Raw genomic sequence first — 27,891 nt, forward strand, 5'->3', positions numbered from 1 at the left:
GGGGGGGGAGGAAACACCTAGTATCTTTCAGAAGGCAATGAAACTGGTCAAAATAAGATATTCTTTTCTCCTCGGTAATGAGCATTGGCGACAATTTATTGTTGGTGGTCGAAAATCCAAACTTCCATAACACAAAATTTTTGGTTGAGGTATATGAGGTGAATTGATTAAGCATAGCTTTTAAATTACAACTAGGGAGTCAAATTGCCTTTTGAATGAGTTTTAAGAATCACATTTTGATGACGTTTTACGTTTTCAAACAACCATTTAGCTGAGAATAGACCCAGAGTGACCAAGTCATAGCCCAACTCTCCTGCCGATCTCTGCAAACGTTAAAAACAGGCCAGAGTCGTTAATTTTATTAAAATTTATTAAATAAACTGACGTTTATTAATTGACAAACAAGGTTATCAAACAGAAAATAAATAATCACAAGAAATCAAACTACAAAAATGACCTAATGTGGGATTAATAAATATAGGTACAAATAACGTTGGGTAAATACATGATAAGTATCTAGTAATGAGTATGTAAATCAAGACACTTGATTATACATTCGTAAATGTTTACAAATATCTGGAAATCAACTAGTGCAGCTGAGGTATTCTTAGCTAGAAGATTTTCCCATCACACAGCCTGACTGCTCTGGGTAATCACACACTTCTAGGACGGCATTGAACCATAAGCCACTTGGGCAAAGCTAGAAAAAAATTAACTACGTCAAAAATAGCAGAAAAATCCTTTTTTAAACCGAACACATTTAGAAGTATAGTATTTGCTACAATCTTTCAAATCTTGTGCCATATCTTGTCATAGTCAGACCCTGATTGTTTGTAAAAATAATCTTGGTCAAAGTTCTAGGGGTAATGATAAAGTCAGAAATTAAAAGGCTGGGATATATTATTAATTTTTAGATCACAAGTATAATGGGAGAGTATCAAATATTATTTACAATCCAAAAACAAACTTTCATTAACTTGTATAGAAGAAACCAATTTATTTGTTGCCAAATACGCCTAGGCTTACGAGATTCTTTGTTAAATATTATAGGACACTCGCAAGGATTTCCCCATCACTGCTGCATCACTCTTTAAAATTCCCAGCCTTTGCTGACAAAACTTAAAATTTGATTAACCTCCAGCTCTTACTATGTTTGCAAAATCTTTGTGTATACGGAAGGGTTCAGATAGAAATGAAGTCTCGGCTTAAATTTGTTCAAAGTCCCCTACTCCATTTTTCGAAGAGGCCTGAAGGGTTTTTGTTTTGCATTTATTATCACATAGCAGAAAAAAAATCTAATGGATGAGAATTTCAACTAAAAAGTCTTTTTTTAATTTTGACTTCCATGACAGCCGTAACTTTTTGAAAGTTTCTACAGCTTTTCTAAGTTTTTGAAGGTTCAAATTACAACTTGGACCTTGTTTAATGGTATTAAGCCGAAATAAGGACAAACCGTTTTGTTCTTAAAAGCAAAGAAACCTAATTGAAATATGTTCTTTGACACATTTAGAATATTCATAGACTGACTGTAGTACCCTGGCCTTTGTCTTGAGAACCATGGTTTTGAAAAATCAATGATCCAATACGAAATAAACAAAATCAGGGAGAATATCTTATTACATTTGATAATTACAGAATGAGTGCCAAATAAAGGAATTTGGAAGGGTTCTTTTTTTGTATACTAGTTTTACTTGTTTAGTAAAAATAACTTGAACAATCACAGATATCTTGAACAACGTTATGTACACTGTTCATTTATGTACGTGTAGTTTGAAGGTAAACATGCATATAAATATGCATGTTACTAACCGATTGGCAGATTTTGCTGAAAGCATAGGTGAAAATTACAGCTCCTCGCAAAACGATTTTTCTGACTCGGCCCTTTTTTCCCACTAGCTTAAACCATTGGTGTGGAAGAGGGGAGGCGAATTATTGGTTGTGAGCGCTTTATCAGGAATCATTTAGCAATGGAAAATCTTACCTGAAGTACTGGAGTTCCCTTAAAACACTTGTAAAACATGGTGCAGTTGGAATCATGAGGAATGTGGACTGCATAAGGACCATCTTCTTCAGGGCATTTTTCCTCTTGCGAAAGTTGAGAAGTGGTAGACACTAGGGTTGTGGATGACATGGATGTATTTTTGACTGCAGAGGCCGGATTTTCTATTCTGTCTTGACCAATAGCCAACTCTTCAAGGGTGGATTCTGCTGCGGCCTCTAATGTAGTTGATCTGTTTTGATTGTTCCCACACGCTAAAACAAAAATGAAAGGTATTAGCAAAATAAAAAAAAATCTTCAGATTTCAATTCATTGTGTTTTAGCTAAAACACTGACTAAAAATAGACATTGATTAGGAAACTGAAAGCAAGCTTCACGCTTATTGAAGTGAATGTTTATTCTATTTCATGTAAATGCATCAGCAGGATAACGTCTGGTCGAAACTTTTTTAGCAAATAGTTTTAATAAATAACTTTGAAAATTTTTGTAATAAGTAACTTGAAATTATTTTGTATATTTAGAATTAATATAAGTAGTAGACGTTGCTGTTGTATATATTGTAACTCAAACTCCTTCTTTTAGAATTTCCCTTTCTGAAGAAAATACTTGCTCCTTATTTGCAACTTTTATAATACAAACTGTTAAATCCAAGGTTTTTCTTACATGTGAAGGAAGACTACCATTCATTTTTTCAGCCCTGTCTTCAGGTTCAAATTTAACATTCATAAAATAATGCCTCAAGAATAACAATCATCTCTGAAAAATTGTGCCCCTCCCAATATTTATTGGGAGGGGAGTGGGTTGATGAAAAAACGAAAATTAATCAAAGGGTCTTCATTTTGTTTGTTTTCATTGCCAATTCTTTGAAAAAAATCTTTTTATGGGCCCCAAACACGATCATAGTGGGGCAGAGGCTCCAGGAAGCAAGAAGATGTTAAATAATGTTCATAAATAAGAAAATGAAAAAAATACTACCATTTGTTGAAAACAAAGCTCTTGGTAGCACTTGCTACATTTTGTAGAAATTCTTGTGAGTGCTCTTGATGCCCCCTTATCTTATTACCTTTTTTACCCATAGGCATGAAAATATAATTTTGCATGCTAAATGGAAAAGGGATTTTCTGCATTTATTTGCTAACACCCCTCAGCCAAAATATCACAGGCGTAGCCCAAAATTATTCCCGTAAATTGCATAGGATTAGAGATTAACTTCTACTCCCCCCTCCCAAGGCTCTTTCTATATTTATCTGAAGGCTAAGGGAGAGTTCCTCTCACCATAAAAGGATCCATTGGTCCTCCAGCCTAATGGATGCTGCGCAATTGTACACTATTTGTCATAATATTAAAAAGCCTCAAGTTAACAAACTTAGCGAGCGAAGTTTTCAAATAAATGTCTATGTTAATTGGTTTCCCAGACTATGTGCATATTTAGCTGTGAATGTGCCGCTGTACCCCATAAATGTATGTGAAACTTGAATTTTCAATATACAACTCATTAATAATTTTAATTTGACTGTCTAAATCTGAATTATCCCTCGATGGCGTTTTGACACCCGTTGGGCCAAGATCGTCGTTTGAGCCACAGACCGACAGAAAATGCCACTTTGCTGTGGAACAACCGTTCTTGCTACTTAAGAATGTCTGTAGAAACTTCAATTTCCTCTCGGGTAAGTCTTTTCCCTTGTTCTGGGACCATTGTTTCATATGATGATCTCTGCGGAAAAAGAATAATAAACGTGCATCCGTGATTATCCTTCAAATTTCCTTCAAATATATATTATATATATATATATATATATATATATATATATATATATATATATATATATATATATATATATATATATATATATATATATATATATGTATATATATATTGATATATATATTTTGATATATATATTTTAACGCAATAATCCATGGTTATTCATCTAAGAGAACCTTAAAATTTTCATGATTTTCTATATAGATGCTTGAAACTTCTGCGACAGAGTTGATTTTGGGGGGTTTTCCTTCTATTATGAAAATTGACAAAATCTCAACTTGGGATCTTAACCTTTTACGTATTTGGAATATTCGGTCTTATATATTTGGAATCGCCGTGACAAATCAAAGGTTATCAATGTTCTTTTTTCTTAGAATTTTAATCGGTGTACCAGGAGTTGCTCCTTGCTCACAGCTTGTTCCCATGAAGTATTTTATTTACAAAAACGCATAAAACAAATAGTTCCATTTAAGCTTCGATAAAACCAAAGTTTCTGGTAGTGCTTGCCTGCCTTCCACCTCTTGAGGAATCCCCTAAAGATACTTATTATTTCCCCCATCTCTCTCACTTTGTGCGAATAAGAACACTAGTGGAATTTTTTATATTAAAAATAATACATTCTTCTACTGTAAAAAACAAGCTATTACCCCACGGTACGCATATTCAAGCTTGGTCTAAATGAATGAAGATTAACGATTAAATTCTACCTCCCCCTCCCCTACTACCCCTACCAGACCCAACTCCATGTTTATTTGAAGGCTCGTTGATAATTAGAAAATTTGGGCATTAAATTGGCTTTGTGAGGCCTCACGTGTATCCCCCACCTAAACAATGATTCAGACTCCCTTTTCTATTACAGCTAATGCAAACTTAAGCGCCACTGTATATAACTTTATTAAACATCAAGGGAAACAGCTTAGTTAGATGAAACTTTAATATAAATGTCTTTTTGACCGTTTATGCTGTATGGGTCACATGACTCCTTAAGAATGAATGCGCAACTGCAAGACATTACTCCCTCTGATAGTGGAAAGCTAACTACTTTGATTTTCGATAACTTAATCTGATTAGCTATCTCATAATTTTAATCAATAGCAACTTGGCTCTTTGGGAGGCCAATTGTGTTTTTGTCGAAAAACGAAATAAAACGCTTTTTTGCCAAGGCAAAAGGATTTGACTACTTAAAACAGGCACTGTAACTTTTAATTTCAGCATTATGATCTTCACGAAGATATTTTGCTCTTTTTCTGTTTTTGCCATTTTTGAAAATCAATATGATTTTCAGGCTTGGAGATTTTGATGGGTAGCTTTAAGCTTGATAAATTTCGTATTTTGGACATCACCATAAAAAGAAAATCAGTTTGATATTTACTTATACATTGTCATCAAAACTACATTTTTCTTTTTGAATTTCGATTACAATTACCTGTTTCATTCCTTACTCATTATTGCTTCAAACGAACTGCTTGACGGAATTTTTTTTTGCATGGTACGGAGTAAATTCTAGTTCCTACTCAAGGGGACAGAAATGTCACTTGTTAGATTTACAAATGATTTTTTAAGCTTCTCTAGAAGATTATTTTCATTAAATTAAATTCTCAATGTAGTGGAAAATGAATATGATGATCTTGGTTTCAGTTTTAACATATCAAAATATGAAATCCTTCTACTTAATTGAAATAACTCCATCAAACCCAAACTAGGATCGAGTGTATTGAACTAATATCACGAGTGGCCATAATTTTGGAGACGGTTGTCTAACTCGGTTAACCCATTAGCAATGCATGGTAATCCATAGGAGGAATAATTGTAAAATATAGAGAAAGATCTGGTCAGACCATGGACCTTCTGTTTCCTTAAATGGTAATACAAACAGGTCATAACCATCAAAGATTTAATGGCACTTGGTTTGCCTCATATTTTGTGTATTTCACCGTTCTGTATATTATTAAGTAGTAGAAATAAAATAGGTATAAGGGAAACCTTCCCAAATTGTATGCAATTTTGTTCTAGGCTCCAATATATACATGTATTTATATTTACTGAAAAAATATTCAAGTGGTTATCAAAGAATCGCTATTAAAGCATCGGAGCAAAGTTGAAGCTAGTAAGCATCACTCAAAGGCTAAACTTACTTTATTACTATACTGTTGCATTGATTGTTCATGATTTTAAAGTTTTGTCTCTTGTTTATTTTTTAAATTTTCTTTATTTTTACATTTTTTTTCTTTATTGCGGTAGGTTTTTGAAATAAGTTGTACTCAGTTCCAATGAGAAACTTCTTATAAAAAAGAAAGTCTTTTTAAAAATTGATATTTGTTAGGCCATCTAGATTTATATAAGTTACAAAATGATCGTAAAGGAAGCTTCTAAACTTCCAACGACGGTAAAAAGGAAATTTATTTCTTGGATTGCGTCGAACGGAAACTGGCACAGCCATGTTTATCTTCAAAAAGTAAGAGAGATTAGGAATTCAATTTTTGATGAAAAAAAAAATATATATTGTTATTTTGTTTTTGATAATAGTTCGGCTTAAGAAAAAAAAAAGAAAATAAAAACACACTTTTGAGAAATTAGGAGAAAATTGGTTGAAAAACTTGAAACAAAAGCAGTTGAAGATGTGTATATTTCTTTTGAAGATATAACTGTTTTTGGGCATCAATCGAATCTTCATGTTTGAATTTTTACGGACAAAAAGTGTTTTCAGATATGGCTAATTTGTACGGGTTATTTATCTTTACAGTTTAAGTTGTACTAACGATGAAAATGCCATACTGATCTAACTACCGAATTATTCTGAAACGAACGAAAGCATTGTACTAGAGAATCACGATTTCTAGCCATTTATTAGAGCTAATATGGGTCCAGGGGGAAAATATATTTTTATCTATTTTATGTTTTTTATTTTTTCTTGGTGTTTTTATTTATTTTGATATCCCTGGTATTTCGGATCTAAAAGAATTCTCAATCAATTGAATATCTGAGTGAAAGGTGTGGGATGGTCACTTATTGAAAATTAAGTTATATTACGGTATTACCTCCGATAACATTGTCCGGAAAATTGCAGACATTTAGACTATCGTCGAAGACGAGACCGGGGGGACATTTGTGCACTGTTGCCAAGCCATTAGAGCACTGGATGAATTGCGTGCAATTTCCAGGATACAAGTAATAAACAGATTCATTATCATCTACACTTGGACATGTAATCTCAATACATATGGAATTTGAAGTTTTTGCAGTTGCTGCCAAAACGATGAAAGTCAAAAATATTATGTTCATACTCTGCAAGAAAAAAACAATAAATTACTTTACTAATTTAACAGAAAGAATCAGCTTTATATATATTTATATGTATATATATATATATATGTATATATATATATATATATATATATATATATATATATATATATATATATATATATATATAGTGACAAACTACAAAATATAAATGAATAACAAAATACATCAAACTTCTTGACTATATAGCGAGACTTCGGGCTTTTGCCTATGGTTTTATCAATTAAATGGTGAAATCCCTGTGAAACTAATTCCGTGATTTTGATCATCTCTCTTTCCCCTAACTGAAATTTTTGAAATAATTAGCTTTTATAGTCCTTTTATGGAATAATTTTGACTTTTTCTTGTTTTAAATCATCTTTGCCTTAATGTTTAATAGCGCTGCCTAGATTTTTCAGTAAAAAGTAGAGATGGTGCCCCTCTTCTATACTTACCCTTCAGACTGCATGACAGTGCAACAGGTTCGGGTTTTATTTGTGTTATATTTCTACAGCTTTTTAGTGTTTTAACTTATGGACCAACAATAAATGAAACAAAGAAAAAACACAAGTAATAAGCCATAGAACAGGTTTTTTTTGTCTGTATTTTGTTGCGGTATTTATGGTAACCCAATTTATTTTCATTTCGTTTATGTTAATGCAATTTATTCGCTAATATGTAACAAAATGTTTGTTCTTCCCTTTTCAAATTCATACTGCAAAAACACAAACAAAATTATGATGAAATAATAAAAATTTTGATATATCTAGATGAATGGAGAGGATGCAGAAATGTATGTAAATTTGTTGCTAAGCAGCATCCCTGAAATTCATTGAAGCAATACCAGAGAAATGAAAAGAGGAATAAATAGTGTTTTGTAGAAAGGTCATTACTAAGTACAGAAGACGAAAAATGATTATTTTTTTCCGCTGAAAAATTTTGCTGTTCCGAAAAGTTGAACCTTGTCAGTTTGTAGCCTCTATCCATCCATCTAAAATATATATTCATTTCATTTTTGTTTTTTCTTGTACTTTTTGTTGTCGTTTAAAACCTTTGAGAAACCTGAAAAAGGGGTTTCATACTAAAAGATTCAAGCCAAATAAATTAAGAAAGGTTGGATGCCAGTTTTCCCTATTACATTTCAAGCTCGTGTCATGTAAAAGAATATAGGCCATCCTTACTGAAGTATTTTAGAGGTTAGCCTGTTGTCTTTATTTTACGATGGACGTCCACCTTTCCATTGAATACACTTTAACCTTATTTAAGTACTCTGTCACTATGGTATTAACATAAAACAAATATTTTTGGGTAAAGATTACACCTTGAGATGAACAGAAATTGTCTTTGATGAAAGAGTTGCCAACACCTAAGTTCTCTGGTCCTACTGCTAAAGCGTTTTTTTGGCCTGACTGAAACATGGACGTATTTTTCTCAGTTACTGCTAGCTCTACTATCCTTTTCTTGGACATCATGGACATATTTTTTTTAGCAACTGCTAGCTCTACTATTAATTTTTTGGACATCATGGACACAATTTTATTAGTTACTGCTAGCTCTACTATTCATTTCTTGGACATCATAGACGTATTTTTCTTAGCGACTGCTAGCTCTACTATCAATTTCTTGGACATCAGAATATAGGCATGTAAATGGATAGTTTTTTAAGGAAAGGACATGGGACTTTTTTTGTAAGAAAAATATTATGTTAAGAAAAGCGATAGTCTATAACTGATGGAGTGATTGATTTATTATTCTTCTCTTATGACCATTTCTTGCTTCTACACGAACAATGTTTTTATTCAGTTTTCTGTGCCTTAGTTACTCCTTTTTTAGTTTTTTCAATTCCTTTAAAAGCCTTAAATCTAAGTTTATAGAATAAATTGTAAGCAAAATAAATGTAAAATAACTAGTTTCAAACGGTTTTCCTTCTTACGCTTCAAGCTAGTCCCTGAAAGTGGAGGTAATATAGTTCAAGTCTTCAAGTTAGATAGACAGACTTTTGATCAAGGGTAAGCAGCAATTATTCCAAACTGGTCAAAAATCAATATTCTTTGGAATTGTCCTCTTAATTTAAAAATAAAGTTCAGATATACGTTTTTGGAAAGCAACTACTAGAATGTATACTTGGTTTGACCTCCCCTTAAATACATATAGCTGTAAATTCAATAAAAATAGTCTTAAGAAATAATGAATATTTCAAAAATTATGGACAAAAATTATGGTAGATCAATGAATTACTATTGCTTAAAGACTAAAAGGTTTAATCACACCGCTGGTTAATTCAGGGAATTTTCAACTATTAATCCCTATTAAATATATATTCAACAATTTTAACATACTTAATACCATTATCATAGAGAATGATAATCATAGAGAATGTGATACTTACACTTTGTTAGCAATTAACAGTGTATTATTGATTACTGGCAAACGTATTGAAAATTTAGACATATATAGGGTTTGATCTTATCTGAAATTTTTTTGCGCATTAAATAAAATATTGTAAATTCATTTTTCATCTGATGCTCTATGATAGTAACGCAATGTGTTTGTTCTGGAATTTTTTTTGCGGATTATAATGTAAAGAAAAAAAATGACGAGGACATAGACACAAATGATAACAAAACAAAGGACAACACTGACAAAATTTTCTTTGCTGATTTGCGTTGTTTTCTGTACTTACTTCTCCTCGGCAGCTCATTTTTAAGGCCGATTCGTAATGCTAAATAGGGCCAGCGGAGAGTTTTCACCGAAGCAGGGACCGATACACCTTCAATAAAAAAAACAGTTTTTTTTTGTTTATATCAAACAGTTGGTGGTAACGAACAAAAGGAGCGGTTCTGCATAATAATAACCGAAAACAAAAAGCAAAATTTTGATAGCAATAGATAAAATAAAAGAATCGGCTTTTTATGCTGATTCCAAATATTTTAAATTCATGAAATTTAATGTTACCAATCAAAAGCTAAAAGCCTGAGAAAACCTCCATGATTTTCAAAAAAGAGGAGAAACACCCCCAGACAAGACAATTTTTTTTTAAAGAAAGTTACACAATAAAATTCAGCGTATCACAAAAGCTCACTATAGCTGTTTCAAACTCCCATTTGCATAAATGTGGAATTTCGCATTTTCGCCAGGATAAAGATCACAGGTAGGTGTTGATTGGCTTTTTGTTTGCCTTTGTCCTTTTTTCCCCAGGAGTGGTCGTATCAAACTAATTATCCTAGAAAATGGAGAGAAGGCTCATTCAAAAAGGAATTAAAGTCTTAGTGCCCTTTTAAGTGACCAAAAAGATTAAAACGCAACTAGCCCCATTCTAATGCTCCTTTTCCCCAAAAGTCATCTGATAAAATTTTGAGATAATTTTGCTCAACATAGTTCCTATAACTATACATCTAAAGTCGACATGACCTTCCACAGTCCCTGGGGATAGGGCTGTAAGTTCTTAAATTTGCCCACTGCTTACATGCAGTTTTTGTTAATGGGATATATACAGAAATTTTTTCGGGGATGTTGGGAATTTTCTGCGGGGGGATTTTCCACGGGGATAATTTTCCATGGAGAGGGGAGTTTCCGGGGCATTTGTGAAAATTTTATATGGGGGGAACTTGCAGAATTACTATAGAAAATTCATTCTCCAACGGCATCATTCCTATTAAAGTAGGCCAGTAGGTCCTATTAGCCAAAGGGGATAGTCTGCTTATTTATTTGTGCACATCACACTGAAAAACTTATGCAATACTAAAAATCTGTTAGCAAATGAAACAATATTTCCAATCATTTTCATTGATAGCCCTTTTAAATGAAAATTTAATTTAAAAAAAACTAGTTTTTTAACTGGAAGTTAGGAGTGACATTAAAACTTAAAACGAACAGAAATAGCTCCGTATATGAAAGAGGCTTTTCCCTCCTCAACGCCTCACTCTTTACGCTAAAGTTTTACTCTTTCTCTCAACTCTACTTTTTAAAACAGTAAAAAACTTTAGCGTAAAGAGCGGGGCGTTGAGGAGGGAACAGCCCCTTTCATATACGGAGTAATTTTTTTGGAGGGTGGAGGTGATTTTCTGGAGGGCACTACGATGGAGGATCAAGTACACCTCTTACAGTTCAAAGATCAAGTTCAAGTTTAATCAAGTGCACCTTTTCGAGAGGGTCGTCTTTTGGTTCGATACTAAACGCCTTGCCCTAAATTTTAGACCCTTACACTGGAAAAAAATTATGCTAAAACCAGCCTGTTGCCTCATTTACCTCAAATATTCTGTTTTAGTGCCTAAATATTCAAACTCTAATTGCCTTTTAGATAAATACAGAATGAATCTTGCGGAAGGGGCTGTGGTAGAAAAGAATGTGTAATCGCTCTTGATTGCCGGACATATTTTTCCCTATGCCTTTATTGTTGCTGCTAGTGGGGGCAAAGGGTTATTATACCCTTCCCATTACGACAATCTTTTTCTGTGAATAAATTTCTGTGCATTTTTTTCTGTGTATTTTTCGGTCTACCGGCACAGAGGTGGGAACAAACATCATGGGCCACGCTAAGAAATATTTTCTGAGAGGGAACGACTTAGCAAGTACTACCAGGATTTGGCGTTCATTGATTTTAAATGGTAATATTTCTCTTTCCCTGTTTATATACAATTTTTCATTGTCTGCAAACATATGTATATTTAAACATTAGAGAACCCTTTATGGGGCTTTTTGTGGAAGTCAAGGTGGCTTTAGCCGTGTGGGAGATCAAAGGCCACGCTGAATTTCCATCCAGCAGTAATACCCCTTTCCGTTCATTCAAAGTCCTGTAGGAAAAGAATTAAAAAATTATTCAACAAAACTAAGGAGAATCAGAAATTTCGACTAAATATTATTACTTGTTTTAAATTATAAATAATATCTAACATTTTAACTTTTATGCGAAATGAAAAATGAAATGAATAAAAATGAAAAAATGGGTTTGAGGAAGGGGCAGTCCAAATAAATAATTACAGAGCGTTTTCTGTTCATTTTAAACTATTATATTGCTACTTAATTTCAGCTGAACAACTTTTTTTTATTCAATTCAGAGAATAACGTCTGTTGACCTAGATGGTTTTGTATAGCAATTTTTTTCAGCAGACTGATTAATTTTTATCGCGATTTTTTTTAATATTCCTGCGCATTAAATGTAAACTATAGCAATTTTTATCTGCAAAATTTTAAGATAATAATGTAATATTTGTTTTCGTTTCTTTTGAATTTAATAACAAATTACGTGAAAGAAACAAATGTTTGATTAGGAATTCTACACCAATACTGTTCTAAAGGTCAACACTGACTAATTTTTCTGGAAGTTACTTTTAATTCCAAAATGACGTCTTCTGAGTCTATTCCGTATATGAGGTGGGTTGCCCTCTCCTCAATCCCTCGCTCTTTACACTAAAGTTTGATTTTACGTCCCAACTTTTTCAGAACGACAGCTAAAACAAAAGAATTATTTAACTGAACGAACGAGGGTTTGAGGAAGGGGGAGCCCAAATAAATAATTACAGAGTATTTTCTGTTCACTTTAAACTATTATATTGCTACTTAATTTCAGCTGAACAACTTATTTTTATTCAATTCAGAGAATAACGTCTGTTGACCTAGATGGTTTTGTAAAGCAATTTTTTTCAGCAGACTGATTAATTTTTATCGCGATTTTTTTTAATATTCCTGCGCATTAAATGTAAACTATAGCAATTTTTATCTGCAAAATTTTAAGATAATAATGTAATATTTGTTTTCGTTTCTTTTGGAATTAATAACAAATTGCATGAAAGAAACAAATGTTTGATTAGGAATTCTACACCAATGCTCTTCTAAATGTCAACACTGACTAATTTTTCCGGTAGTTACTTTAAAAAAACGATCTATTTGATTCCAAAATGACGTCTTTTAAAGTAAGAAATGAAGTGCGTCAGATAGCTGAACTAAAGGAAATTCTTGGGGATTTCCTTTTTGCTCATAATTTCTTATGTTTAGCATTTTAATTTATTTTATACGTTGTTTCGAGCTTCAAACCTATCTTAAACTCTACTTTTGTCGGAGACGGGCTTTTAGCTTTACTTCCTTAAAAAATAAATAAATCTCAAAAAGAATTTAGGGACTTTTTAGATCTTTAGCCGACAAGCTAAAATAACTAAAAGTTCCTTTTGTAACTATGCCTAATTCCTAATTTTAAGCGGTTAGCGCATTGAAATCAGCCCTCCCTGATGGAGTAAATGGATGATCCATAGACCAATCAGTGACAAAAGAAGGAGTAGTTTTAAGCGCTGTGTGAATGTCCCCATAGAACTGAAGAAAAATTAAAAACGCACAAGGAAGAATGTGACTGGAATGAGTGACTGGAAATGAGGCAGCAGATTGGTTTTAACATAATTTGTTTCCTGTGTAATGGTCTTTGGCTTATCACATAACTTTGACAATGGTTTAAAAAAAAGTAAATAAATTTGACATCTATATAGTGGGGTTATAACAGAGGTAGGACTGAACTAAGCAATGGAACATTAATTCTTATAGAATTGATGAAGGAAAAATTTATTTTAGCTTCCTTAAAATTATAATACTATTTGTAATCTTCATTTTCAATAGCCCAATATGATGCTAGAACAAAAGATTTTCATTAAGAAGAATACTCAGAAATAAGCTATGTCGAGAACCTCTCGACAGATAGATATTAGATAACTGATAGTAAACCTGAGAAATAAGAGGAAAAAAACGCTTAGCAAAATTTAGGGCTGGGCGTTTATTATTGAACCAAAGGATGACCCTCTCAAAAAGGTCCGCTTGATCTCACAAAATTATTACTACATGTAGAGGTCGTCCGTCGTAGCCCCCTCCAGAAAATATCTTCCCCTCCAAAAAAATGCCTGTATACTTCCCAATAACAAATATTATATTTAAACAATTAGCAAAATTTATTGCTTCCATCCCTTCCCTGGGGGTCTTTGGAGGTCCAGTCATCCTCAAAGACAGTATATTTATTAGACCTTTCAAAAATACTGAACAATGTGGCTATCTCAAAATTTTTGTCGGGTGACTTTGGGGAAAAAACAGGTGTGGGAGGGGGCTAGATGCCATCCACAATTTTGGTAACTTAAAAAGGACATTAGAAATTTTGATTTCCAATCAAATGAGTCCTCTTTCAACCTTCTAAGACAACTTGGTTGATACGATCACTCCTGGGAAAAAAATAATCACGCCTCCGTGATCTTTCTTCTGACAAAAAAAACACAAAATTCCACATTTCTTTAAGTTGGAGCTTGAAACCTCTGCAGTAGGATTCTCTGATATACTGAATTTGTTGGTGTGATTTTCGCTAAGGTCACTTGATGGTTTAGGGTTGTTTCTCCCTTTTTGAAAATTGGGCAAATTTTCTTAGGCTTGAATATTTGATGGGTAATATTAAACTTTATGAGTTTTATATATTTTGAATAAGCGTCAAAATTAGATTCTTTTAATGTATTGATTGCTCCCAAGACTCTGCTTCCTAGAGTTTTGGTTACTATTGAGCTGTGTTGCTCCTTACTCACAGTTCGTTACCACAAACTGTTTGATTGTATTTTATACAAAAACACAATTCGTACATTTTAAAGCAATGTCAGGTATTATATTTATAGCTCTCAAAATAATAATTCACTATTCAGGATAAACACATTTTAGATTAAAAAACGAATTCATTTAAAAGGACTATTTATGAAAAAGGGTTAAAATACCGTTTTATTTGCAAACAGATTTTTAGTATTGCATAAGTTTTTCAGTGTGATGTGCACCAATGAATAAACAAACTATCCCTTTTGGCTAAAAGGACCTACTGGCCTGCTGTAATAGAAATGATGCCGGTGGGGATTGAATATTAATGCATATATGGATTCTGGCAAATCCAACACCCCCCCCCCACCCCGCATACAATTTTTCTTAAAAAGCTATGCCCCGGAAATCCTCTCTCCATGGGAAATTATCCCCGTGGAAAATCCCTCCGCAGAAATTTTCCAACTTCCCTGAAAAATATCTGTATACATAACAATAACAAAAAACTTCATGTAAGCAATGGGCAAATTTAGGAACTTACAGCCCTATCCCCAAGAACTGTGGAGGATCGTGTCTACTCCAGATGTTTAGTTATAGGAACTTTATTGAGCAAAATAGTTGCGTCAAAAAATTTATTAGATGACTTTTGGGGAAAAGGAGCATTAGAATTGGGCTAGTTGCCCTTCAATCTTTTTGGTCACTTTAAAGAGTAGTAAGACTTTCAATTCCTGTTTGAGTGAGCCCTCTCTCCAAATTCTAGGATAATTAGTTTGAACGATCACCCCCAGAGAAAACAAAGACAAAGGCAAACAAAAGACAAATCAAGGCCCATCTGTGATCTTTGTAATTACAAAAATACGAAATTTCACATTTATGGAGATGGGAGTTTGAAACAGCTATATTAGGTTTTTCTGGTACGCTGAATCTTATTGTGCAACTTTTTTAAATATTACTTTTCTTGTCTCTGGGTGTTTTTCCTCTTTTTCGAAAATCTTTTTTTCTTTTTAGCTTTTAGCTTTTGATTGGTAACATCAAACTTTGTGAATTTTAAATATTTGGAATCAAAATAAAAAGCTGATTCTTTTATTTTATCTTTGCTATTGAAATTTTGCTTTTTGGGTTTTCGGTTACCAAACAGTTCGTGGTAACGAATTGTAGTAAGAAGCGACCCAGCTCAATAGTAACCGAAACTCTAAAAAACAAAATTTTTATAACAATAGTTACAACAAAAGAATAAGATTTTAATGCTAATTTTAAATAAATAAGTTTCATCAAGTTTAGATTTATGAAGAAAATTTTCCTTATTTTAGAAAATAGGAAAAAACAGCCCTTAAAAGCTACAGAATCTTAACGAAAATCACATCATCAGATTTAGCGTATCAGAGAACCCTACAGTAGAAGTTTCAAACTCGTATCTGCAAAAATGTGGAATTTTGTATTTTTTGCCATAAGATATATCATGGATGTGTGTTCATTTGTTTTTTGTTTTTTTTTTTGTTTTTTTTTAGGGGTGATCGTATCAACCCAGTGGTCCTAGGATGTCGCGAGAGGACTCATTCTAACGTAAATTAAAAGTTCTAGTACCCTTTTTAAGTGACCAAAAAATTGGAGGGCACCTAGGCCCCCTCCCACACTACTTTTTTCTCAAAGTCACCGGATGAAAATTCTGAGATAGCCATTTCATTCAGTATAGTCGATAAACCTAATAACTATGTCTTTGGGGACGACTTACTCCCCCACAGTCCCCGTGGGAGGGACTGAAAGTTACAAACTTTGACCAAGGTTTACATATAGTAATAGTTATTGGGAAGTGTACAGACGCTTTCATGGGAAGCTTTTTGGTTATGAGGAGGGGTTGGGGGGGATATTATTTGTAATTGGGGAGGAAAATTTCCATGAAGGTGGCGCAGGATTTTTTAGCATTTTTTGAAGAAAAAATGAAAAAATAAATATGAAAAAGTTTTTCCAACTGAAAGTAAGCAGCAGCATTAAAACTCAAAACAAACAGAAACTATTACGCATATGAGGGGTTCACCTCCTCCTAATCCGTCGCTCTTTACGTTAAAGTAATTTTATTAATTTCAACTATTTATCCTACGGCCTTTGTGACTCAAAGGTTATTCTTAAGGAATTGGGACAAAATTTAAGTTTTAGTGTAAATAGCGAGGTATTGACAAGGGGGTGAACCCCCTCATATAAGTAACAAAAGCATACGAATATGGAAGTTCGTTACGTAAGTCAATTCATAAGCTATGCATATTTTTACTAATAAAACGTTTGTATAAAATTAAAAGTTGTAGTTGCCTTTTTAAATAACCAAAAAATTGGAAGTTAACTAGGCCTACTCCCACACTCCTTTTTTCTCAGAAGCGTCTCATCAAAACTATGAAAAAGCTATTTAGCCAAAAGAAAAATATGCAAATTTAGTTTTAAATATCCATGAGCGGAGAGCCAAAATCAAAACATGCATTATTTCAAAAGCGTTCAGAGATTAAATAAAAAAAACAAGTTTTTTTAACTGAAAGTAAGGAGCGACATTAAAACTTAAAACGAACAAAAATTACTCCGTATATGAAAGGGCCCCGCCTCCTCAACGCTCCGCTCTTTACGCTAAATTTGTTTATACTGTTTTAAAAGGTAGAGTTCAGAGAAAGAGTCAAACTTTAGCGTAAAGAGCAGGGCGTTGAGGAGGGAACAGCCCATTTTATATACGGAGTAATTTCTGTTCTTTGTAAGTTTTAGTATCGCTCCTTACTTTCAGTTAAAAAAACTAGATTTTTAAGTGTCCGATTTGACCAACTGTCCGATTTGAACCAAAAAAAAACTATCGGTCCCTACCTAGGCAAAAATTCTCCGCTGGCCCTATTTGGCATTATTAGGCATATTTAGCATTACAAACGACCCGCTGAGAAGAGGTAAATCCAGAAAACAGTAACAGCAAACCAGCAAAAAAAATGTCAGTATTGTCCTTTGTTTTGTTAATCATTTTTTCCTCGTAATTTTTTTCTTTTCATTATAATCCGCAAAAAATTCCGGAACAAACATATTGCGTTACTATCAGAAAGTATCAGATAAAACATAAATTCACAATATTTTATTTAATGCGCAAAAAAAATCAGATAAGATCAAACCCTATATATGTCTAAATTTTCAATACATTTCCCAGTAATCAATAATACACTGTTAGTTGCAAACAAAAAAAGTGTAAGTATCACATTTTATATGACATTAAGTATATTATGACAGTGTGAAATCATGTTATTAAGTATGTTAAAACTGTTGAATATATTCGCAATTGAAAATTACCTGAATTGACCAGTGCCATGATTAAACTTGTTAGTCTTTAAGCAATAATATTCATTGATCTACTATAATTTTTTCCAGCAATATTATTTTTTAATACTATTCTTATTGAATTTCCAGATGCATTTATTTAAAGGGAGATCAGACCAATTGAAACAAGACAGTCTACATTCTAATAATTGCATTTCAAAATGTTTATCTAGACTTTTTTTTAAATTGAAGAGGACAATTCCTAAAAATATTGATTTTTGACTAATTTGAAATAATTGCCGCTTATCCTTGATCCAAAGTCTGTTTATATAGCTTGAAGACTTTAAACTAAATCCTACCTCTATTTCATGGACTAGCATGAAACGTATCCCTGGCCATCGAGCCTTTCGAGGGGGAATAAGTGCACTGTGATTCAATTTTGAATTGTATTTTGTACTGTCTTGTATTTTATAATAAACTTCTCTCTCTCTCTCTCTATCTCTCTCTCTCTCTCTCTCTCTCTCTCTCTCTCTCTCTCTCTCTCTCTCTCTCTCTCTCTCTCTCTCTCTCTCTCTCTCTCTCTCTATCTCTCTCTCTCTCTCGTGAAAAGGAAAACCATTTGTAACTTTTTTTTTATTTTGCAGTTATTTTGTTTATAGTTTATTCTATAAACTTGGACCTAAGGCTTTGTAAAGGAGTTGAAAAATTAAAAAAGAAGTAATAGAGACACAGAAAACTAAAAAAAAAAACACTGTTGGTGTGAAAATAAGAAATGATGATAAGAGAAAAATAACAGAATAAGAAACAGAACGGAACAGAAAAAATAAGAGAAGAAGAACAAATCAATTTTTATAGATTATCGCTTTTCTTAACATAAAACAAAAAATTTTAAACAAAAAGTTAAAACAAAAAGTAATAAATTGTAATAATTTAAAAAGTAATAATTTGCATAAAACAAAAGGTTTTTTAACAAAAAATGTTCCATGTCTTCTACTGAAAAAAACTATCCATTTACATGCCTGTATACAGATGTCAAAGAATTTGACATGAAGAGCTACCAGTAACTGAGAAGAATGCGTTTCGTCAAAGAGAATTTCGGTTCATCTTAATATTTATTCTTTAGCCAAAAATATATGTTTTATGTTCATACCATAGCGACAAAGTATTTCAATAAGAATAAAGTGTATTCAATGGAAAGCTGGACGTTCATAGTACAATAAAGGTAAAAGATTGACCTCTAACTGCTTCAGTAAGGATGGCCTACCTGCTCTTACATGACACAAGCTTAAAATATAATAGGGAAAACTGCATCCAACCTTTCTTAATTTATTTGGCTTGAATCCTTTAGTATGAAACCTTTTATTAAGGTTTCTTAAAAGTTTGAAACGACAACAAGAAGTATAAGAAAATAACAAGGAGGAAATGGCAAAATAATATTTTATGGCTCATTGCTTGTTTTGACTGTTTTTTCTTTGCTTCATTTATTGTTGGTCCATAAGTTAAAACACTAAAAAGCAGTAGAAATGTAACCCGAAACTGCTGCACTGTCATGAAGGAAAACTGTAGGAAAAGTCTGAAGGAATAGCGTAGAAGCGTTGCAAAATCTCTATTTTTTTACTAAAAAATCTAGGCAGCGCTATAAAACATTTTGGCAAGCAGGATTTAAAACAAGAAGAAGTCAAAATTATTCAATAAAAGGAATATAAAGTAAATTATTTCAAAATGACAGTTGGGGGAAAGACATATAGTCAGAACCACGGAATTAATTTAACAGGGACTTCACACTTAGCTGACAAAACCACGGACAAAAGCTCGAAGTCTCGTTATATAGTCAAGAAGTCGAAGTTAAATTATATTTTGTTATTTATTTTATTTTGTAGTTTTTCAGTACATATATAGTTTCAGTACATATATATATATATATATATATATATATATATATATATATATATATATATATATATATATATATATATATATATATATATATATATATATATATATATATATATATATATATATATAAGCTCATTCTTTCTATTAAGTAAGTAATTTATTGTTTTCTTTCTTGCAAAGCATGAACATAATATTTTTAACTTTCATCGTTTTGGCAGCAACTGCAAAAACTTCAAATTCCATATGTGTTGAGATTACATGTCCAAGTGTAGATGATAATGAATCTGTTTATTACTCCTATCCTGGAAATTGCACACAATTCATTCAGTGCACTAATGGCTTGGCAACAGTGCACAAATGTCCCCCCGGTCTCGTCTTCGACAATAATCTAAATATATGCAATTTTCCAGACCATGTTATCGGAGGTAATATCCTAATGTAACTTAATTGTTAGTTAGTGACCACCCCGTGCCTTTCAATAAGATATTCAATTGATGTACAATTCTTTTAGATTTGAAATACCAAGAATATCAAAATAAAATGAAAACACCACAAAAATAAAAAATAAATAAACATATTTTGCGGCCTGGACCCATATTAGCTCTAATCAACGGCTGGAAATCGTGATTTTCTGGTACAATGCTTCCGTTAGTTTCAAAGTAATTCGGTAGTATTTTCAAAGTAGTATTTTCATCGTTAGTACCACTTAAACTGTAAAGATAAATAACCCGTACAAGTTAGCCACATCTGACAACGCTTTTTTGTCAGTTGATGCTCAACGAAGTCAGTTGATACCCAAAAACAATTATATCTTCAGAAGAAAAATACACATCTTCAACTACTTTTGTTTCAAATTTTTCAACCAAATTTTCCCTAATTTATCAACATTTTTTTAACCGAAACTATTATCAAAAACAACTTGATATTATATGTGTTTTCATCAAAAGTTGAATTCCTAATCCCTCTTACTTTTTCAAGATATACATGGCTGTGCCAGTTTACGTTCGACACAATCCAAGAATTAGATTTTGTTTTTACCATGGCTGGAGCTTTAAGAGCTTCCTTTACGATCACTTTATGACTTATATAAATATAGATGGTATAACGAATATCAATTTTTAGATATATTTTATCAGATTTTTTCTTTTTTATAAAATCTTTCTAATTGGAAGTGAATACAACTTATTTCAAAAACCTACTGCAATTAAAGAAAAAATGTAAAAATAAACAAAATTTAAAAAATAAACAAGGCAAAAACTTAAATAATGAACAGTCAATGCAACAGTATAGTTATAAAGTAAGTTTAGCCTTTGAGTAATGCCTACTAGCTTCAACTTTGTTCTGGTGCTTTAATAGTGATTCTTTAATGGCAACAAAGGAAAAAAACTGAATATTTTTCTAATTATATAAAAATTACATGTACCTACTGGAACCTAGAACAAAATTGCAGATAATTTGGGAATGTTCCCTTACGCCTATTTTATTTCTTCTACTTAATTAAATAAAAAAACAAGTTTTTTTAACTAAAAGTAAGGAGCGACATTAAAACTTAAAACGACCAGAAATTACTTCGTATATGAAAGGGGCTGCTTCCTCATCAACGCCTCGCTCTTTACGCTAAAATTTGACTCTTTCTCTCAATTCTTCTTTTTAAAACAGTAAAAAACTTTAGCGTAAAGAGCAGGGCGTTGATGAGGAAGCAGCCTCTTTCATATACGAAGTAATTTCTGGTCGTTTTAAGTTTTAATGTCGCTCCTTACTTTTAGTTAAAAAAATTGTTTTTTTTATTTAATTTCTGGACGTTTTTGAATCAATGCATGTTTTGATTTTGGCTCTCCGCAGAGGAATAATTAAAACAAAATTTGCATTTTTTTTTTTTGGCTAAATGGCTTTCTCATAATTTTGATCGAATGATTTTGAGAAAAAAAGAGCGGGGGAGGAAGCCTAGTTGCCCTCCAATTTTTTGTTTAATTAAAAAGGCGACTAGAATTTTTAATTTTTTACGAATATTTTTATTAGTAAAAGATCTACGTAACTTATAAATTAGCTTACGTAAAGAACTTTTGTATTCTCATATTTTTATTACATATATGAGGGGGTTCGCCCCCTTGTCAGATCCTCGCTCTTTACACTAAAGCTTAAATTTTGTCCCAATTCATTAAGAATGACCCCAGAATTACAAAAGCCGTAGAATAAATAGTTGAAATTACTAAAAATACTTTAGCGTAAAGAGCGAGGTATTAGGAGGAGGTGAGCCCCTCAAATGGGTAATAATTTCTGTTTGTTTTAAGTTTTAATGCTGCTCCTTACTTCCAGCTGAAAGAACTTTTTCATATTTATTTTTTCATTGTTTTTTTTTTAAATAATGCTAGTAAATCCTGGACTCCATTCATGGAGATTTTCTTCCCCCATGACAAACTATCGATGGAAAGTTCCCCCAGAATATCCCCCTCTTCTCAACCCCTCCCCCAACCAAAAAAAATCCTCCTGAAAACGCCTGTACACTTTCCAATAACCATTACTATATGTAAGCACTGGTCAAAGTTTGTAACTTGTTGCCCATCCCACGGGGACTGTGGGGGAGTAAGTCGTCCCCAAAGACATAGTTATAAGGTTTTTCGATCGACTACGCTGAATAAAATGGCTATCTCAGAATTTTGACCCGTTGACTTTGGTAAAATAATTAGTGTGGGAGGGGGCCTAGGTGCCCTCCAATTTTTTTGGCCACTTAAAAAGGGCACTAGAACTTCTCATTTCCGTTAGAATGAGCCCACTTGCAACATTCTAGGACAACTGGGTCGATACGATCACCCCTGAGGAAAAAAAAACAAAAAAAAAACAAAAAAACAAATAAACACGCATCCGTGATCTGCCTTCTGGCAAAAAATACAAAATTCCACATTTTTGTAGATAGGAGCTTGAAAATTCTACAGTAGGGTTCTCTGATACGCTGAATCTGATGGTGTGATTTTCGTCAAGATTCTATGACTTCTAGGGGGCGTTTCCCCCTATTTTCTAAAATAACGCAAATTTTCTCAGGTTCGTAACTTTTGATGGGTAAGACTAAACTTGATGAAACTTATATATTTAAAATCAGCATTAAAATGCGATTCTTTTGATGTAGGTATTGGTATCAAAATTCCATTTTTTAGAGTTTTGGTTACTATTGAGCCGGGTCGCTCCTTACTACAGTTCGTTACCACGAACTGTTTGATAATATTCAGAACGTTGAAATGTAAAAAATATGAAGCAAACCAAGTACCATCGAATCTCTGATTGTTATGACCTATTTGTATTACCATTTGAGGAAACAGAAGTTTTATAGTCTGATCACATCTTTCTCTATGTTCTACAATTATTCCTCCTATGGAATACCATGCATTACCAATTGGTGAACCGAGTTAGACAAACGTCTCGAGAATTATGACCACTCGTGATCCTAGTTCAATACATTCGATCCTAGTTCGGGTTTGACGAATCTATTTCAATTAAGTAGAAGGATTTTGTGTTTTGATATGTTAAAACTTAAACCAAGATCATCATTTTCATTTTCCAGTACATTGAGCTTAGAAGATCATTTTTAAATCTAACAATTGACATGTCTGTCCCCTTGAGTTTCAACTAGAAGTCACTCTGTACCATGCAAAAGAAATGTTTTCAAGCAGTTCTTTTGAAGGAACAATGAGAAAAGAGTTAAACAGGGTAATTGCGATCGAAATTTAAAAAGATGTGGTTTTGATAACAATGTATAAGTACATATCAAATGAATTTTCTTTTTATGGTTATTTACAAAATTTGAAATTTATCAAGCTTAATAATCTACCTATCAAACTCTCCAAGCCTGAAAATCTTAATGTTTTTCAAAAAGGGTAAAAACACCCAAAAGAGCAAAAGATCTTCGTGAAGATTATAGTAATGAAATTAATAGTTACAGTGCCCTTTTTAACTTTTTACTCGACTGCCCTTTTTGGCTCCAAGAGATCCAAGCTGCTATTCATTAAAATTATGAGGTAGCCAATCAAATTAAATTATCAGAGATTAAAGAAGTTAGCTTTCCATTAGCTTTCCACTATCAGAGGGAGTAATGTTGTGCGGTGGCGCATTTATTCCTAATTAGTCATGTGGCACATACAGCACAAACGGTTAAAAAGACATTTATATTAAAGTTTCATCCGACTAAGTTGATTCCCTTGATGTTTAATAAAGATATATACAGTGACGTTTTATTTTCCATCAGCTATAAAGGAGGAGGGAGTCTCAGTCATTTTTGAGGTGGGAGGATACACCTGATGACTCACAAAGCCTATTTAATACCCGAATTTTATACAGATAACTTTGAAGACCACATTGCCTTTCCATGACGAAAATATACACTTCAAAATAGGAATGAAACCTTTTAATTAACAGTGAAACAAATATAAAATTTTTAACTGGATATTTCGTACAATGTATATGTGAGAAAGTCTGTATCAAATGTATCAAAGGACACTGTATCAAATGAGAGAAAGCCTTGGATTAAATAGTTTGTTGTACGAAAGTTGCAAATAAACAGCGAGTATTTTCATCAAAAAGGGAAATTCTAAAAAAAGGAGTTTGAGTTGCAATGTATGCAACAGCAACATCTACTATATATAATAATTCTAAATATACAAAATAATTCCTAATTACTTATTACTTAATAATTTAAAGTTATTTATTATTTTATTGGCTACAAAAACTTTCGACCAGACATTATCCTTCAGATGCATTTACGTGAAATTGAATAAACGTTCACTTCAAAAAGTGTGATGCTTGCTTTCAGTTTCCTTGTCAAAGTCCATTCTTGGTCAGTGTTTTGGCTAAAGCACAATGGATTGAAATCTGAAGATTTTTTGTTTTTACTAATACCTTTCATTTTGTTTTAGCGTGTGGGAACAATCAAAACAGATCAACTACAACAGAGGCCTCAGCAAAATCCACCCTTGAAGAATTTGCTATTGCTCAAAACAGAGGGGAATATCCAGCCTCTGCAGTCAAAAATATATCTAAGTCATCCACAACCCTAGTGTCTACAACTTCTCAACTTTCTCAAGAGGCAAAATGCCCAGAAGAAGATGGTCCTTATGCAGTCCACATTCCTCATGATTCCAACTGCACCATGTTTTACAAGTGTTTTAAGGGAACTCCAGTACTTCAGGTAAGTTTTTCATTGCTAAATGGCTCCTGATAAAGCGCTCACAAACAGTAATTTGCCTCCCGTATTGCACCCTAATGGCTTGTGGAAAAAAGCGCCGAGTCTGTAAAATCGTTTTTCGAAGAGCTGTAATCTTTACCCATGCCTTCAACAAAATCTTACTCTTGGTTAGTAAGGGAGTCAATAAATTAACCGAATATCTATCGCACCCCATACCCCCTTCGTCTTACTCTTCGATGCTTTTCACTAGACAAGTCTCTGGTAATGTACCTGACAATAATAACAACACTATAATAAAATAAAAGGGAAATTTTAATTAAATTGAAACTTTTCACTAGTCAAGTCTCTGATAACGTTCTTCACGATAATAACTGGACTGTAATAAAATAAAGGAAAAATTTATAAGATACACTTTTGTTTGTTCAAGTTTTGGATGTTACCTTCAAGTTATGCATATTTATATAAACCAAGTTTATATATACATATATATTTATGTTCATGTTTACCTGCAAACTACATCTATATAAATGAACAGTGTACATAATATTGTTCAAGATATTTATGTTTATTCACGTTATTTTTACTAAACAAGTAAAACTAGTATACAAAAAAATAGCCCTTTCATATTCTCTTTAACAATCACTCATACTGTACGTATCAAACATAATGATATAACAGTCGTTGATTTCGTTTATAATGTATTGGATCATAGATTTTTCCAAACCATGATTCTCAAGACCAGGGTATGACAGTCAGTCTATGAAAATTCTAAGTGTGTCAAAGAACATATTTCAATTAGGTATTAAACCATGTTTATATATATATTTATATGCATGTTTACCTTCAAACTACGTGTACATAAACAAAGAGTGTACTTAATATTTTTCAAGATATCTATGTTTGTTCAAGTTATTTTTACTAAACAAGTATAACTAGTAAAAAAAAAAGAGCCCTTTCAAATTCTTTTAATTGGCACTCATCCTATAGGTATCTAAGGGAAAATTCTAAGTGTGTCAAAGAACATATTTCAATTCGGTTTTTTGGATTTAAAAAACAAAAAAGTTTGTCCTTACTTCGGCTTAATGCCATTGAACAAGGTTAAGGTTGCAATTTAAACCTTCAAAAACATAGAAAAGCTGTAGAAATTTTCAAAAAGTTAAGGCTTTTATAGAAATTGATAATAAAAAAGACTTTTCACTTAAACTTCTCATCCATCGGATTTTTTTCTGCTATGGGATAATGAATACAAAAACAAAAACCCTTTTGGCCTCTTTGAAAAATGGAGTAGGGGAATTTGAACAAATTTCAGCCGAGACTTCATTTCCGTGAAGAACCCCTCCGTGTGCACAAATATTGTACAAACATAGTAAGAGCAGGAGGCTTATCAAATTTTAAATTTTGTCAGCAAAGTTTAGGATTTCAAAGAGTGACAAATCCTTGTGGGTGTCCTTTAATACTTACCAAAGAATATCGTAAGCCTAATATAGTAATTTTATATGCCTTAATGTCACATTGACAGCCGGTACCCAAATCCAAATAAAGCATTCTCAAATTAAAAGATTCGACATTAGGATTCCAGAAGATATTTCCGAGACCTATCCGAGTCAGAAGATAAGTCTTGAATTAGGTCATTGTAAATTGGAAGTTTTATCGTTCGCAAAAACTGACAAATTTATCTCTCTTGTTACTTATTAAAAAGTAACTATAAAAACTTGACAAAACAGAAAGAAAGTGAAAAAAGGAAGAAACAAATGTAAAAGTAAAAAGAGACAAAACAACAGTTTAGTTACAAATAAAAAATGGGAAGGAACTGCTTCCGTTATTAATACTAGTACAAACTTAAACTTTATAAAGTGTGTGCCCAAAGAGCATGGGTAACTCATAACAGTTGGAACAGACGCTAATGTCGACAAAATAACTATCGACACATTCTAATGTTTGACAACACTTTCTTTTTTTTTCAGTGTCATAATAAGAATAATTAATTTAATTTTAGTTGTTGGTAAAATTAGTAAATTATAATAGAAAATAGCAGAAAAATAATGGAAAATAGTGTCGCTGGTAAAGAGTCTCGTTTATTTCGCAACTAATAAATCGGCTTCTTATATGCAAGTTAATCAAAGTTCGTTTTTGGATTGTGAATAATATTTGATGCTCTCCCATATGAAATATCCCAGCCTTTTAATTTCTGATTTTGTTACTACCCCTAGAACTTGGACCACGATAATTTTTAAAAACAATCAGGGTCTGAACTATAATAAAATATGGGACGAAATTTGAAAAAAAATAGTAACTAATATACCTTTATCTGTGTTCCTTTATCCTATGTATCTAAGTTGAATAAAGGATTTTTCTGCTATTTTTGATGTAGTTAATTTTTTCTAGCTTTGCCCAAGCGGCTTATGGTTCAATGCCATCCTAGAAGTGTGTGATTACCCAGAGCAGTCAGGCTGTGTGATGAAAATATTTTCTAGCTAGGAGTACCACCGCCACAATATTTGATTTTCAGATATTTGTAAACATTCACAAATGGCATAATCAAGTGTCTTGATTTACATATTCATTACTAGATACTTATCATGTTTTTACCCTAAATTATTTGTAAATATATTTGTTAATCCTACATTCGATCACTTTCGTAGTTTGATTTTTTCTGATTATTTATTTTCTTGTTCATAACCTTGTTTGTCAACTAATAACCGTCAGTTTATTTAATAAATTTTAATAAAACTACCGACTCTGTGCTGTTTTTAACGTTTGCAGAGAGCGGCAGGAAAGCTACGCTATGACTTGGTCACTCTGGGTCTATTCTCACCTAATTAGTTATTTTAAAACGTAAACATCATGAAAATGTTATCCTTCAAATTCACTCAAAAGGCAGTGTGACTCCTTAGCTGTAATTTAAAAAAATATGCCTAACTAATTCACCTCATATGCCTCAACCAAAAATTTTATGTTATT

General features: G+C 32.4%; 2 protein-coding genes across 2 annotated transcripts; one reads left to right on the plus strand and one right to left on the minus strand.

Moving 5' to 3' along the window:
* Positions 1–352: 352 nt before the first annotated feature.
* LOC136028718 (peritrophin-1-like) lies at positions 353–9,540 on the minus strand. Its single transcript, XM_065706586.1, has 4 exons — positions 9,436–9,540; positions 6,803–7,049; positions 1,982–2,253; positions 353–700 (listed from the first exon to the last, which is right to left on the minus strand). The coding sequence occupies exons 2-4, from the start codon at positions 7,044–7,046 to the stop codon at positions 608–610; spliced, it is 609 nt and encodes a 202-aa protein (XP_065562658.1). The 5' UTR covers positions 7,047–7,049; positions 9,436–9,540; the 3' UTR covers positions 353–607.
* Positions 9,541–17,711: 8,171 nt separating this feature from the next.
* On the plus strand, positions 17,712–27,553 carry LOC136028720 (peritrophin-1-like). The gene is made up of 4 exons (XM_065706588.1): positions 17,712–17,792; positions 19,936–20,182; positions 24,662–24,933; positions 27,316–27,553. Exons 1-4 carry the CDS (start codon positions 17,727–17,729, stop codon positions 27,406–27,408), a joined length of 678 nt encoding a protein of 225 aa, XP_065562660.1. The 5' UTR covers positions 17,712–17,726; the 3' UTR covers positions 27,409–27,553.
* The last annotated feature ends 338 nt before the right edge of the window (positions 27,554–27,891 follow it).

The sequence above is a fragment of the Artemia franciscana genome, chromosome 7 (assembly GCF_032884065.1).
Source record: "Artemia franciscana chromosome 7, ASM3288406v1, whole genome shotgun sequence".
NCBI classification, from domain to species: Eukaryota; Metazoa; Arthropoda; class Branchiopoda; order Anostraca; family Artemiidae; genus Artemia; species Artemia franciscana.